The 13,700-nt window shown below is 45.1% G+C and overlaps 1 protein-coding gene across 2 annotated transcripts in view; it reads right to left on the bottom strand.

Moving 5' to 3' along the window:
- Window positions 1–12,568, bottom strand: part of PIP4K2A (phosphatidylinositol-5-phosphate 4-kinase type 2 alpha) — a 120,735-nt gene extending 108,167 nt beyond the window's left edge. For both annotated transcript variants that reach the window (XM_082499638.1, XM_082499639.1), the window contains exon 1: window positions 12,257–12,568. In XM_082499638.1, coding sequence (XP_082355764.1) covers window positions 12,257–12,397 — 141 coding nt within the window. In that variant the 5' untranslated portion in view covers window positions 12,398–12,568. The remainder of the gene's footprint in view (window positions 1–12,256) is intronic.
- Between the last annotated feature and the right edge of the window lie 1,132 nt (window positions 12,569–13,700).

The raw sequence follows: 13,700 nt of genomic DNA, 5'->3' as shown, positions 1-13,700 counted from the left end.
AGCTCACACCACTATTTGAGTCAGTTTTCAGTAGCAGGTGAAGAAAAGCAGGGAATCCTCTGCAGTAAAAATACTTGACTTGACGAGTAGCTATACAACTTCCATCTCCAGAACTCTACACAACCAAATCTATGTTCTTCCTTTAAAGAAGAGCCTTGGGGTTTTTTTTATTTTTTAACAGTTCTTGCCATGTCAGAAATGAGTTCATCTCTCAAGTTAAATCTTTTCAAACACCCCCCCCCCCTTTTTTTTTTTTTTTTTTTTTTAGGAACAGGCTATATATCTCAAGGCTCTATCAGTAAGACACAGATGATCCAGGTTCCTTTTGGTTTTGCTTATCAAGGGGTTAATACTGGTCAGAATACAAGTTTGACTGAAGAACAAGCAACTCCGAAATATTAGTTATGTGTTTATATGTGACACAAATCTCCCGGTTGATGTCTTCAGTTCACAAAGCGGTCCCATACCACCACAAGTAAAAGCAGGTTACTTCAGCATCAGGTGTTACTTCCCAGCTGAGTGGAAGGATGTCTATGCCTTTGGCCAACAATCAACTACAGAAAGTAACACACATTAATTTAAACCATTACATTTTAATTCCACATTGTAAACATAGTAACAGAGGCTCCCTTAAACTATGAATGCAGTTTTAAAATGACTTTCAGCTTTGCTTTTGCAGTAAACATGCACAAATAGCAACAGCTGCTTATGTGACCGAATTACTGTCTGCCAGCCAGCCACATTTCTATAACTCCCTCTGTTCTTAATTAAACTTCATATCTGAACTTTTGTTGAGCATTGTGCCACAAGAATAGTATGGTAACCTGTGACAGAGCCAAACAAGAGGAATGTTTTTCTGCCCCTGATAACTCTTAAGAAATGTAGATAAACAAGCATTTTTACATCCAACATAAGGGTGGCTTAGCCACTTCAGCAACACAAAGACACCCATCATTACATACATTTTACTGTAAAATGGTTAGAAACATCGACTTTAAGGAAAGAAGAGTCTCTGTGTTTTGAAGGGCATTTATAACGGTGTGAACAAGACTTCAGGCACATCACTCCAGATTCATTAGCAAGAACAAACCCATTGTAAGAGTTACCACCTTTCACATCCCAGTGGACCTTCTTCATCTTTCAGGCGAGCAACACATCATGCAGGAAGAACCACTACTTTTTCAGGCTCTTCCAGTAAATTCTTAGGTGCTCAGCCTTTATTGTGAAGCAAGTCATGTACAACCAGAAAACCTTAGGAAGTCATTCACCGGAAAATGGAAAAGTTGATGACTTAAATATGAAAGCCTGGGAGATTTCCTCAACAAGACATGAATATTAAGAAATATCCTACCAAATGACACCTTCCAAGGAGAAACTTGCCATATACCTTCTCCGAAAGATTCAGCAAGTACAAAATAACACCTGAAGAGTAACTGCATTGAAAAGTGAACTAAAAACACCACTACCAACCTCATAATTGCTGGGGGGGTGGGGGGAAATCCTGACAAGTGGTATTGGGGCACGTGGTGGAAAAGGAAAAATCCCCCCCACTTCGACCAAGAAACAGGTGCAGAGCACTAGCAAGATTCAAGATGCTCAAGACTTCAACACTGCTTTGTTTTGATGTAGTGCAAAAGAACAAGCTGAGGAGGGACAAGGAGTGCAGGATTCTGAGCCCAGAGACATCTGAACACCATTAACACCCCTGAGTCCACACAGCCTGAAGGACATTGCTCACTCAAATGAAATAAGCAGCTACAACCGCCTGCAGCTGTAGGTAGGAAAGAGAAAGCAGCATTGTTGAATCAGCTGAAGCCCAAAATAACAGCTGGAGAAACTGCTATATCAGGAACTCCCTGCATCCATAGAAATGAGCAAGAGGTTCTGAAAACCCTGGCTACAGTGCTTTTTGCCTGCAATCACATACATGTGTTTGTTAACAAGCTCTAATATTTTGTTTCTGCATATTCGTCTTACCACTTGTCTTCTGTGGGCTGGGGGAATATCCAGAAAGCTTTTCTTGTTTGTTTGGTCCTGTCCACTGTGCAAGCACAGGAGAAGGCTGGTTTAGATGTCACAAATTGCAAGCGAAGCATGAGTCAGACTGAGAAGTCACTAATCTGACAATTCTGCTTTTGACCCAAAAGAATAATTAAGCCAGAAAATTTCTCTTCAAGCCTCCTCTGCTAACCTTATTATCACCTGAGGGGGGGGGGGGGGGGGGGAACACTGAGAACAGCAGGGAAACCCGTCTGCATCAGCCCTGAGCTGCTGCACCTCGCCGAGCAATCTGACACTGCATCTCAGTTTGAGTGAGTCATTTCTGAGTCCTCCAACTGCAAGTTTGCAGTGACTGAGGAGGAGGAGGAGGAGGCTGGGTATGGGCTTTCCAGTGAAGTCAGCTTGTTTGAGACTGCTATCTTTCTGGGAAAGACAACCCACTCTTTTGAATAGCCAACTGAGACAGAACATGCTGATAAGTACTTCCTCTTCAAGGACTTACTGTAAGAACAATTTTATTTCAAGTATAAGCTTTTAAATATCATCACTACTTGGACCGAGCAGTCTCAGACTTTATGAATCAAGAACAGATTTGCATATCATCTTTAAAACTGGAGTTGTATATCTTTATAAAGGCTGTTAAGTATGGAAGAGATTACATTATTTTTCTTTCAGTATTGGTAAGGGTACAGAAAACCCCTAGAAACAGAATAGTACGTAAGTACAAACTCCAGAGAAGAGAGTTCTAACCAAACAGCATCTCAGTGATTGTTTTCGTTATTTGCAAAAGAAAATCATGCAATACTTCATGAAAAAGGGATACACAATTAAAGAGGAACACATTTTAGAACGGCTACCCTGAATGCAAATGTTTGTGCCACTGTTCTCAGAATTACATAAAAGACAAAAGTATCTTTTCTACCATTAAGCCTTTATTGAAAAAAAAAAAAAGAAAAATCCGAAAAGCAGTATTAGGATCATAACTTCAAAATATAAAATAAAAATAGACATCCCATCCCTCATTCAACTGCTCTCTCAATTTTTGGTATTTTGCAATTTTGTCTCCCAAAACTGGCTCCAGATTCTGATCAAAATATAAAAAGTCAGAAAGACTGAAGCAGGAAGCTCAGAGATGAGCAACCTTGCTTTTGTTATGTCAATCACCTGATTTTTTGCTCACCTCCAGGCAACCATAATACATCAGATTTGCACACTGTAAAGGCCCTGACAGTTACGAACTTAAAGAGTATTTCTCTCTGAGTGCCTCTAGAAAAGTTTTCTGCTGTAATCATCCAGAACAAGTACACTGAACAAACAGAAACACAGCCAGCAACACCATGACATCAGAACCGGCTGTACCAAAAATGTTTTTGGTACCCAAATGATCTAGCAAGGGTCTACAAAAAAAAGGGCAACACAATCAAAGCAGAACTAAACTCTGCAAAACTGCTTTAAGTCTACTTTGCAACAGGACATGCCACAGATGAACGGCATTGTACCAGAACTATTAGTTTAATAACAGAATTATTGATGCTTGGCACCACAAGCTAATTAGATATTGCTCAGTTTCAGTTCAGTGTTATAAAATTGTTACTAAGCTGCTTTCTTTTGACTGGTCTTAGGCTAACCAAGTTGGGTATTTTCCTCTCTCCCTCCTCCAAATGAAAGAAAAGTCAGTGACTGCTGCAGCCACAGGCTTGGCATCCTACAAGAAAACATTTAAGATCGGATTCTCAAGAATTACTATTGTTTAGAAGGTCTTCCAAATGTTGGCATTTACCTCTAAAAGCCACTTCAAAAAATTCATCCCCTAGGAAGCCATTACAAATTTTCTGAAGATGTTTACTCCCTACCTGGATGGGGAAATTATGAGGTTGGATTGTTCAGCGTGTTCCAGAGACCAAAACTTAAGAGATGACCAGAAACCAACAGGTACAATATAGACAGTTCTGTTCTTACAAAATATACAACTATTTCAAAAGGTTAAATTAGTTGAGAAAGGTCTGTGTCAAAAGCACAGAATCCCACAGTGAGAGTTCTCAAGCGGTTTTTACTATGGGCGATGGTGGAACTCCAGGCTACCAAGTATGAAACTGAGCTGCAGATAGGGGATCACTGGTCAAAGAGCACACAGTAGAGCTATCTGAGTCCTTCCAACTGTCCTAAGCAACTATAAAAACTCACCTTAACATACACATACATCAGCCTCTTCACTCTCCCTGCAGTGTCTGCAGCTCCTCTTTTAAGGGACTGACACTTATGGATACGGCCTGTTGTGGTATAAAACCCCCACTCTATCTACTCTTCTGCATTAGCTTTTCCTCTAGCGCATCTCCCTGAATGAGCTTAGCACAGGATCAGGCCAGCACCAGAGAGAAAGTGGAAAGAAGCCCAGCAGCCCCAGCTTCAGCTGGCTTTGGTATCACAGAGGCTGAGGTTTGACTAACCTTATGCTAGCACAAACTGGCACGTCCTTACAAAGAAGTTGTTTTGCCCCATCTTTTCTGCTTTCGCACCAACTCCACATTCTTTGTGCTGACACAGCTGTTTGCAGGGCTGGACGATGAACTTCAGCAAATTACAGTCCATCTAAAAAACTCAAAATGTATTATTTTTTGCTGGATTATTACTTTGGAGCTGGGTAATTACTGATAAGGAAAACAGATGTGGCTGAACTTGTTAACCAGGAAGACTGGAATGGCAGAGACTTGATTGATAAAATGCAAACACGGGAATAGCAGAGTTGTGAGAGGTGAGACAGCATATGAAGGAGGCATCAAGAGGGAGACTGGGAAAAGTGAACGATTAAACGCATTAGCTCAAGCAGCTGCAAAGTGGTTCTGTAAGTCTCAGCCTCACCAAGGAGCTCCACAGGCTTTCTAATAATGCCACATAAGGGAACGTGATTTTTTTTTTTTTTTTTAGTTTTGTCTTACAATCCAAAAGGATCATGCATATACTCACAGCTGTGTTAAGAATATTAAGGTTGCCTTGGGAACCTACAATACGCACAAAAGAGCTCGATTAGACTAATTACCTTGCCTCAGTACACAAGGTAGTTTTTCACCAAGTCTGATGAAAACTAAGTACTCTAAAAGGTGTATTGGCCATTAAGTATTTCTACTGCAAACTATTCAACCCCGCTCTTTGAAGATAAAGCTAATGTTTTCTTTTCAGTTTGTGACATCCATCACTACAGCATTCAGCACTTCAAACAATTTTCACAACACCCTTATTAAGCAATCTCTCAACACAAAACTAATTAACTTATTATAGAACAGCCCAGGCTCTATAGGAAGATCATAAGACAGATGTTCACATAGCAAACCACATGCAAGAAGTTACCATCTCAACAATTCAAAGCTAACCCATTTCACCACATACCAGGATGCAGACCATGAAAACTAACAAGGTTTGTCATTACCATCCTATAGCCAAGGCAGCAGTTTCTTAGACTGCTTCAGCTGTTTTGCTAAGTGCAAACATGTGCTTTACCAACGGTGAAAATGAGGAAGAGAAATCAAGAGACTTTTGTTAGACACCTAAATAGGAAGCAAAAGAAGTAGAAAAACATGGAAATGGGCCTTGGGAGTAAACATTAAATAACAAATTCATACTGGAACCCATTACCCACAACACCAGTCATAATCACTTAAAAGTCAGGAGAAAATGAAGATGAATGTGTACTTCTTTCAAGCCTCTAAAACCTCACAGTTCAACAACACAGATGACTAACTTTTCAACAAGTCAAGATAGCTGTAAGCCAACACGCCTACAACTCCGAGCACTCAACTCTGGCAAGATTACACTGAAGATCTGTAAATAATAGGTAGTTTCACCTTACTCTAAAGTTGTCGTGAAGCTGCATAATGTACAGCTAGCCTATGGAACCCTACGGCATAAGATGTTTTCAAGGCAGTGCAGAAAACGGGACTGTACAGCAGGAACTGAATAATGGGATGAGTCAGTTATATTAAACAAAATTTGTCACCCTGAAACTACAGGAGGAAAATAAACATCTACCAGGCTCTGGCCAATGGGCATAATGCAAGTGTCTGCTTTAATGAGCAAGGAATTCAAAAATAATCCCCTAGAAACTCTTTCTTAAGGCAGCTGGTGCAGGACACAAATAAGATGACAAAGTTGAGTCAGCAAAACAAATTTGTGCTGCCTGTTTGCTTCGCTGAACATTGTCCAGCCCTCCCCGCTGTGGTTAATGAAATTCAGTTTCAAAAACCTATAGGAAAAAAAAAAAACACAAACCAACAAACCAAAACCTAGCCTTTGCAGCACCTTATCTTGAAGAGTGGAATAAACTACAGAAAGTAGCTTTGAAACTGCTGTCAGAGCTCTGTTCATAGCTCTTCCCATCTCATCCCTAACAGAAGCTATTGCATGTGTCCCTTTCAATGATTCAGAGAACAACATGAAATATCACTCCCATCTGTATTTCATGCAGGAAGTGTTTACTACCTTTAACCTAACCATAATAAATATTTACAATTTCTATTTTTACTAGTCCATCCACTCAGTTGCAAAAGCAGTATCAAATTAATTTCTGCAGTACACAGAGCTTGACACCCAAAAAAAGAACCAAGTTTTCAATAAATAGCTCTTCCTGTTCTACTTCCTTCTATATACAAACATCTGGGCTGAGTGCCCAGCTGACTTTATTTTAAAACAGTTTTTAATTGCTTTATTATCTGCTCTGCCGTAATCCAGGCTTTTTAATACATTGTTTCTTCCTGCTTCTTCGAAAGAGCCTTCTCCCATGTAGTTTACCACCACCTCCATTGAACAATTAAAAACAAGGGTTGGGTTTTTTCCAAGCTCGCTGTTACAAATCTCAATTTAACTCTAAGATCAGCAACTTTAGTTTCACTTTGTTCCAGTCATTTTGAAAAGCCACTTAAAGCACAACTGCAGCAGCAATGTTCTGCATTAAATACAAATACTAACAATGCCGTTGACAACACAACTGCTGAGTAGCTCTCCCCATCTCCAGACAGTTCCCGACCAACCTGTTGTGCTGACAGCCGATGCCAGGAGTCAACATTACAGTTCTGTATCCTCAGGGTTTCACCAGTCTCATCATCACTTAAGAGTACATTGAAAATATGAACCCAGAAGTTATCAACTCCCATAACTTACAAAGATATATTGCTAGTAGTAAGCATTGCAGGTTTGTTTTGGGGGATTTGCCCCCCCCCCCCCCTCCCCCTTAAAAGGGAACATCATAAAGATAAATCAGTAGGTCTTATTCCGGAGGGCATAACCTAGCTTTTAATTATTTTAGGCTTCATCTTTCTCAGGATATACTCAATCTGCTCTTTTCAGAGCCACTCGCCTAGATGTACAGTGTTTCAGGATAGGAAGTTCTCAGGACAGAGGCTACGTAAGCCAATTCCAAAACTTGATTTATGTCACAAACTGAGAGGGTACACATTTACCTAGCAAGCTCTCCAGTGCCATGTTAAAACACAACAACAGGCATGAACCAGTGAACTATTCGTGTATTTGCCTGGATAAAAGTTTGCGACAGGAAAAGACAAGTATGCTTGCTAAGAAAAAAAAAACCCAAAACTGAAAACTGACAAGAACACAGACATTTTATAGCTTTCCATAGAGATACAGAAGCTTTCCTAATGTGATCAAACATATCCTAGTATGCACGAGGGGGAAAGATGCATTTACTCATCACGCTTTTTTTCCCCTCCCTACTTCTTATTGTAACAGTGAATAAATCCAGGACTCGCGCTGGCGGACAGAGGAGTCCCACCACTCTCACTCCTTTCATTATTCTCTCCTCGTGTTGTTCTGCTCCTGTTAAAAAGATCAATCCAGAGCCAAGAGTGCAACAGTACCACCAGGCTCGAAGTGCTTCATACGAGCAGTTGAAGGAGGTCATGGAGGTTTTTTTATCTGTTGAAATCTTCACCCATGGAAAGTACACTCTTTCTGATGCACTCTGCAATACGCTGGGGGTGGGGAGGGGGAGTCATTTGATCCACGTATTCTTATTGTTCCACTTGTTCATTAGGCAGCAAGTGCCATTGAGAAGTCAGGCGCTGGCTGCTAAATTTTTAGACCAGCTTGTAATCATCCAAGAAACAGATGGCGATTACAGATTCCAGGGGTGGGGGGGAGAAGGCTGTTTGGTTTTGGTTGCAGGTTGTTTTGTTGTTTGTTTTGTGGTTTGTTTTGGTTTTTTTTTTTTTTAACTTGTACAGTATGCTCCATAACTGCATTAGGCATTCATTCTTTTCTCCTAAATGTAATTTAATGGTTGACATCGTAGGCGAGATCTCCAGCAGTCCATTCTTTACCTCAAAATTAGTTACCAAAAAAACCCAGCCACCCACTTTATTTATTTTATTCCATCTTTAGGGGTGATGTTTCAAAGGACCTAAGCCTAGGTCCCTACAAATTCCAAGCCTTTCTAACAAGCTTCTAACAGCAGAAGGCAACCAACACGAGCAAGAGCAGACTCACCATCATTGTGCCTGGGACGATCATCACAGGCTGCAGAAAACACAGAATACCTGCCTTTCATTTTTGTCACAGAAAGCAAGGAGGGAAGAATTACTTCCAAAAGCGTTAGGCAGAAAGTTACACGCCACTTTCCTGCCCTCTCCTCCTTCCTACAGTCCCCGGAAATCCAGCAGTAGTGACGATATGGAAGTAAGAATAAGGATGTTATTTACCATAACAGTTGTAAATACGGTTACTACAATTATGTTAACTAGCTAAAAATACAGCTTTAAGTCATACTAATGGCTGAGTTTAAGTATTTGTTTCAGTAGCACAGCCAGACTATCTTTGACACAGGGTAAGAGACAGATATAAGACCAACTCTTAATGATGCAGATGCCTGCAAGATCCAAGCACACCACAATTAGTCTTTGCTGCTACAAGTCATCTGCATTATAATCTCATCTACAAAATGGGACACAGTTGCTTTCCCTTTCACTTAGCACAAAGTTTCTCTCAACAGCGTATTTCAGCATACCGAGAAACGAATTTACAGCTCTGAATGCAAGAGCATACTTTCTCATTAAAGATATTTGGGTAATGCTTAAATGTTTTCCCTTCACATGCCCCTCTAAGTTATTACCAAATTTGACTGCATTACCAAGGGGGATTTTGCATTAGGTATCTCTTTCTACCTAAAGAAGAACTGAGACCGCCAAAGCAATGTTCTTACAGCTTCTTGGACAGCAGTGGTGGTGGTGTAATTCATAAGAACCTTGGGTAACAGATACCTCCTTGCAGGTGTTCCCCCCCCTTAAGAATTCCCACCTCTGCTGTAAGCCCTCCCCTTGGTGACACCAATGCCCAAGATCTCCCTCTCTAGAGTCACATTTCCTCCTAGGATGGGAGAAGTTAATAGAACAGTTCTTGTAGCTTTTTCTTTAGATGGTGCTTCTTCACACATTCAATTTAAAATCTGAAAGTCCTCCAAAACTCAATTATCAAGTATAGTGGTATTTTGGCCCCAAGATCCAAAAGTTGAAAAGCAGATTTTTCTGTAGGCTTTTTCCTTTTTGTCTTCACCAAGTGCTTCCCTCCAGTACATCCCACGTCCTGTCAGACATGTGGAAACTGCATCTCAGCTTCATCATTTCAATACACACTTACCCCCAGGACAGTTAGCAAGACTCGGAGGCTGCTGTTGTCTCAGTAACTGATATGCACCACACTGGAGGTAGCCTTAAATAAGATTTTTTTCAAATGACTACTATGTTCTAAGTTTATTTAATTACTAACATCACGAACGATGATCTATGCTCATTTCCTAGTCTAACCTTTCCTTATGGATTTCTGTTTATTCTGCTAAGAAACCTAAGGATCCTCAGTTCCTGCTCTTAATGAATCCACACGCATAGTTTGTATTTCTCCCATGAGAAATCCTTATTTGCGTTAACAGTGTCTGCTCCAACCACACCAAACACTTGTTTTCTTTAGCTGGACGGTGCCACATGAAGCATTACGAACCTAACAGAGGAGCCTGCAACACTTCAATGCTGTGTTCTTGCCTAAGGAGAGCTGTTTAGATTTGGACACATCAAATTAACCTTTTTTTTTTTTTTTAATGCTCTCTCATTCAGAGGGATTTTGCTTGCACAGGGCCCAAAACATTATTCATGATTACACCTTGCAGCAGGGTAAAACAAAAAAAAAATACAGAATATCTGAGGAACACGCCATGGATACTCATGCTGACAACCATCATCTTTATATGAACATGAAAAGCCACATTTCTCCAAGCCTACTGTGTGACTGAGCTTGCTCTTTGAGCCCCCCAAATAAAGAATTTTAGTTTATGATTTTCGGTTGTATGTCCATGAACCAGTACACCTCTTTATCACATTCTCTAACGAGAACAGCTATGTACACCCCAGCACAGTCACATACAGCATTGTGTTCGTCGCTATTTACTCTGTTGTTATTTGCGGTGTACTGGAGAGGTCCTTCCTCTGAAAGCAGTGGTATTTCCAGTATGAACACATGTAGCAACAAGCTGTTGCAACAGGGAGATCTCCATTCTCATCACAGATCTTCTCCCTCTCTCTCCCCAGAGAGACCACCGATAGCTAGTGCGCTGCCACGCACTGGAAGTCTCTCACCCTGTAATTGTCAGCTTGTTTTCCTTTAATAAAGAGGCCTGTTTGGGAATTTTTCTATGAATAACGCTAGCCACTAAAGAAGGAGCAGAAGGAACTCGGGTATTTAAGCCCAATTCTGGCAAATAGCACGTTGTGCATTTCCACCTTTTTGCTCAGTAGATCCCTATCTAGTTCCTTATCAGTTCATGACATCGGATGTCACTGCTTACAACAGACCTACAGAGAACTTGAGATCCTCTGTCACCATTTCCTACCGACTCAGAAGGCCACCTTAAGCAGACCATTTAACCTCACTGGAGCTTCCCCTCTGCCATCCATACCATATCTGTATGTACAGCTGAAGCGTTTCCCCCCGTTTCCCCCCACACCGTCACGTCAGGCACTGTGCCATTTGACACGGATCTAACAGGGCTTAGCCTTGATGCTGAGCCTCCAGGATTTTGGGCAAAAACTACCAAAAACGTACACAAAGGAGAAAAAAAAAAAAAAACAAAAACAAAAAACAACACACAAACCTCACAGGATTGGGACGTGCAGGAAACAAAAGGAATAGGGGGTTAACCCCCCAGGCTGCTTTGCCTCTTTCATGGAGCTGTTACAACAACTGTAGTCAAACCTCAAATTGCACATTGACAGTTATTCTCCGGTCTCCAGCAGCAACGAGACGCAACAACACAAACGTGCGGACTTTGCACCGCCAAGAGACGGGAAGTTGGGGCTTTTTTGGGGTGGGGGGGAGGCTCAGCCGCCCCCGCCCCCCGCTTTTTCAGGTGATCTTTGGGGCGCCGCACTTTTAACCTGCCGCCGTTGCTATTTAAAGACGTAAAGCTGCGACTTGAGCCTCATAATGCCCGGACCACGTGACGTCTCCCCCGGGGCTCCCCGTCCTCACTGCGGGGCAGCGGCAGCCCGACCCCGCCGCGGCCGGTGCGGGGTGGGCGGACGGACGGACGGGGGGGGGCATCGCCCGCCGGGCGGCGGCGGAGCGCTCCGCCGAGAGTGCCATTCTGCCGCTTTATCGCACCAAAAACCCGCCCCTCCTCCCCTCCCCCACGCGCGCAGAGCCGCCAGAAGACACCCGCTTAAGCGGACTGCACGGAACACGGTAAAAACTTCGCTAGTGAAACGCTAACGACCGGGTGGATTTATTTTTTTTAGGGGGTTTTGGTTTTGCTTTGTTTTTTTTTTTTTTTTTTTTCCACCGCAGTACATTTGCGCAACGCCCGCTGGAGAGCGCGGAGCGGCCCCAGCTCCGCCGGCAGCCCCGTCCCCCCACGGGCACCACCCGCCCGCCGCTGCTAACGAGCGGAACGGCGGATGGAGAGGGCACCGGCTACCGCAGGCAGCCCCGCACTGCCCCCGCCGGGACCCCGCAGCCTCCCCCGCCCGCACTCACCCCGCTCGGTACGGCGCTCCCAGCCGCCCCCCCTCCCCCCGCCGCGGCGGAGGGCGACAACCGGCGGGCGGCTCCCGGCGGCACGTGCCTCCCCGCTCCCGTCCGTCCCCCCGCGGCCGCCCCGAATCGACACCTCCCCCCCCCGCGCCTCCTCCTCCCCGCAGCCCCCGGTTGGGGGGGGACGGAGGGGGTATGTCTCGGTGGGACCGGCGGAGTCAGGCGCGGCTCTTACCGAGTGGTTGACCCCCCACATGAGGACGCTGAGCAGCGGGTCGCTAGCCCGGAACAACTTCACTTTTTGCGCCACAAAGTGCTTTTTCTTGGTCTTGGTTTTACTCGCCATGACGGGCACGATGCTGCTGGGAGCCGCCATGGCGCAGCCGGCGGCGGAGGGTTGGGGGAGAAGCGGCGGGAGGGGGAGGGCGGCAGGAAAGAAAGGAAGGAGCGAGTCAGCGCCCCGGCCCCGCGGGGAGGCGAGGGGACAAGCGGCGACCGGCGGCGGCGGGCTGGCAGCCGCGGGATGCCGCGCGCATCCCGGCCTGGCCGCCGGTGCCGCGCGCTGAAATGGCCCCGCGCGCGCCCGCCCCGGCCCGGCCCCTGGCCCGGCCCTGGCCCCGCCCCCCGGCGGGGGAGCCACCGCCCCGCCACGCACCGCGCCCCGCCCCGCCTCCGCAGCCGGCGCGGGAACGCCGGCGGAGTTTCGGTTCCTGCCGCCCCACTGCGCATGCGCCACCTCACAGCTCTCGCCTGCCCTCCCCCCACCCCCACCCCCCCCGTCAGGGTTTGCGCCTGCGCGGTGGCTGCGGTGGAGCCGGCGGGCTGAGGGCGGCGGGAAGGGAGGAAGGGGGTGGGAGTCGCCCTCCATGGCCTCGTTGAGGGGCGAGGAGACCTTTGGGGGCGAACCCCAACTGGGCACCCGCCCCGGGGAAGAAGGTGGTTGTCATCCCCTGCCCCACCGCCCACCTTCACCTCAGAGTCCTCTGGGAAACAAAACTTGCCATCGTCCTCATCTTTACTTAACCCACCACACGCATCCTTAACTTTGTGCAGGTTTTTTTTTTAAATATTTATTCAAGTTCCCAGTTGCTGTAAAGAGATCTCTAGGAGCAAGGGGGGCCAAGGCTGGGCTGGATGGGGCCTTGAGCAGCCTGGTCTAGTGGGAGGTATCCCTGCCCAGGGCGGGGGGTTGGAGCTAGGTGAACTTCAGGGTCCCTTCCAACCCAAACCCTCCTCTGATTTTACAAGTGTTCAAGTAGGACACTCTGAGGCAGGACTTTGCCAACTGCTCTGACCCAGCTCCAGTCTGAGCAGAGGGATTGGTTTCAGCCAACATACAGCAAATAGTGAGAACTCGGTCACCTGCAGACGTTTCACGCTTTGAAACCATCACACATAAACTACACTCCTCTATTCATACCCACAGCAAAATAATTTAAAATGTTTCTTAACTGCCTCTATGGCCACAGAGGATGTGGTCTGATAGACATTCTGCGAAGGCACATCTGCCCAACTCAGAAATGCTGTACACAACATAACACTTTTCTCCACTGTATAACAAGCAACCTTAATGACAACTGCAGTCACTGTCCAGGGTCAATACACACAGAAAACGCAATGCATACATCTTCTGTGATGGGCTGAGAGCGTTGGAGTTCAGCCTGGAAAGAGAAGGCTCC

Source organism: Vanellus vanellus (assembly GCF_965231255.1).
Source record: "Vanellus vanellus genome assembly, chromosome: 2".
Classification (NCBI taxonomy): domain Eukaryota; kingdom Metazoa; phylum Chordata; class Aves; order Charadriiformes; family Charadriidae; genus Vanellus; species Vanellus vanellus.
Note: the sequence above shows the minus strand (reverse complement) of the source record. Positions and strands in the feature narration are given on the sequence as shown.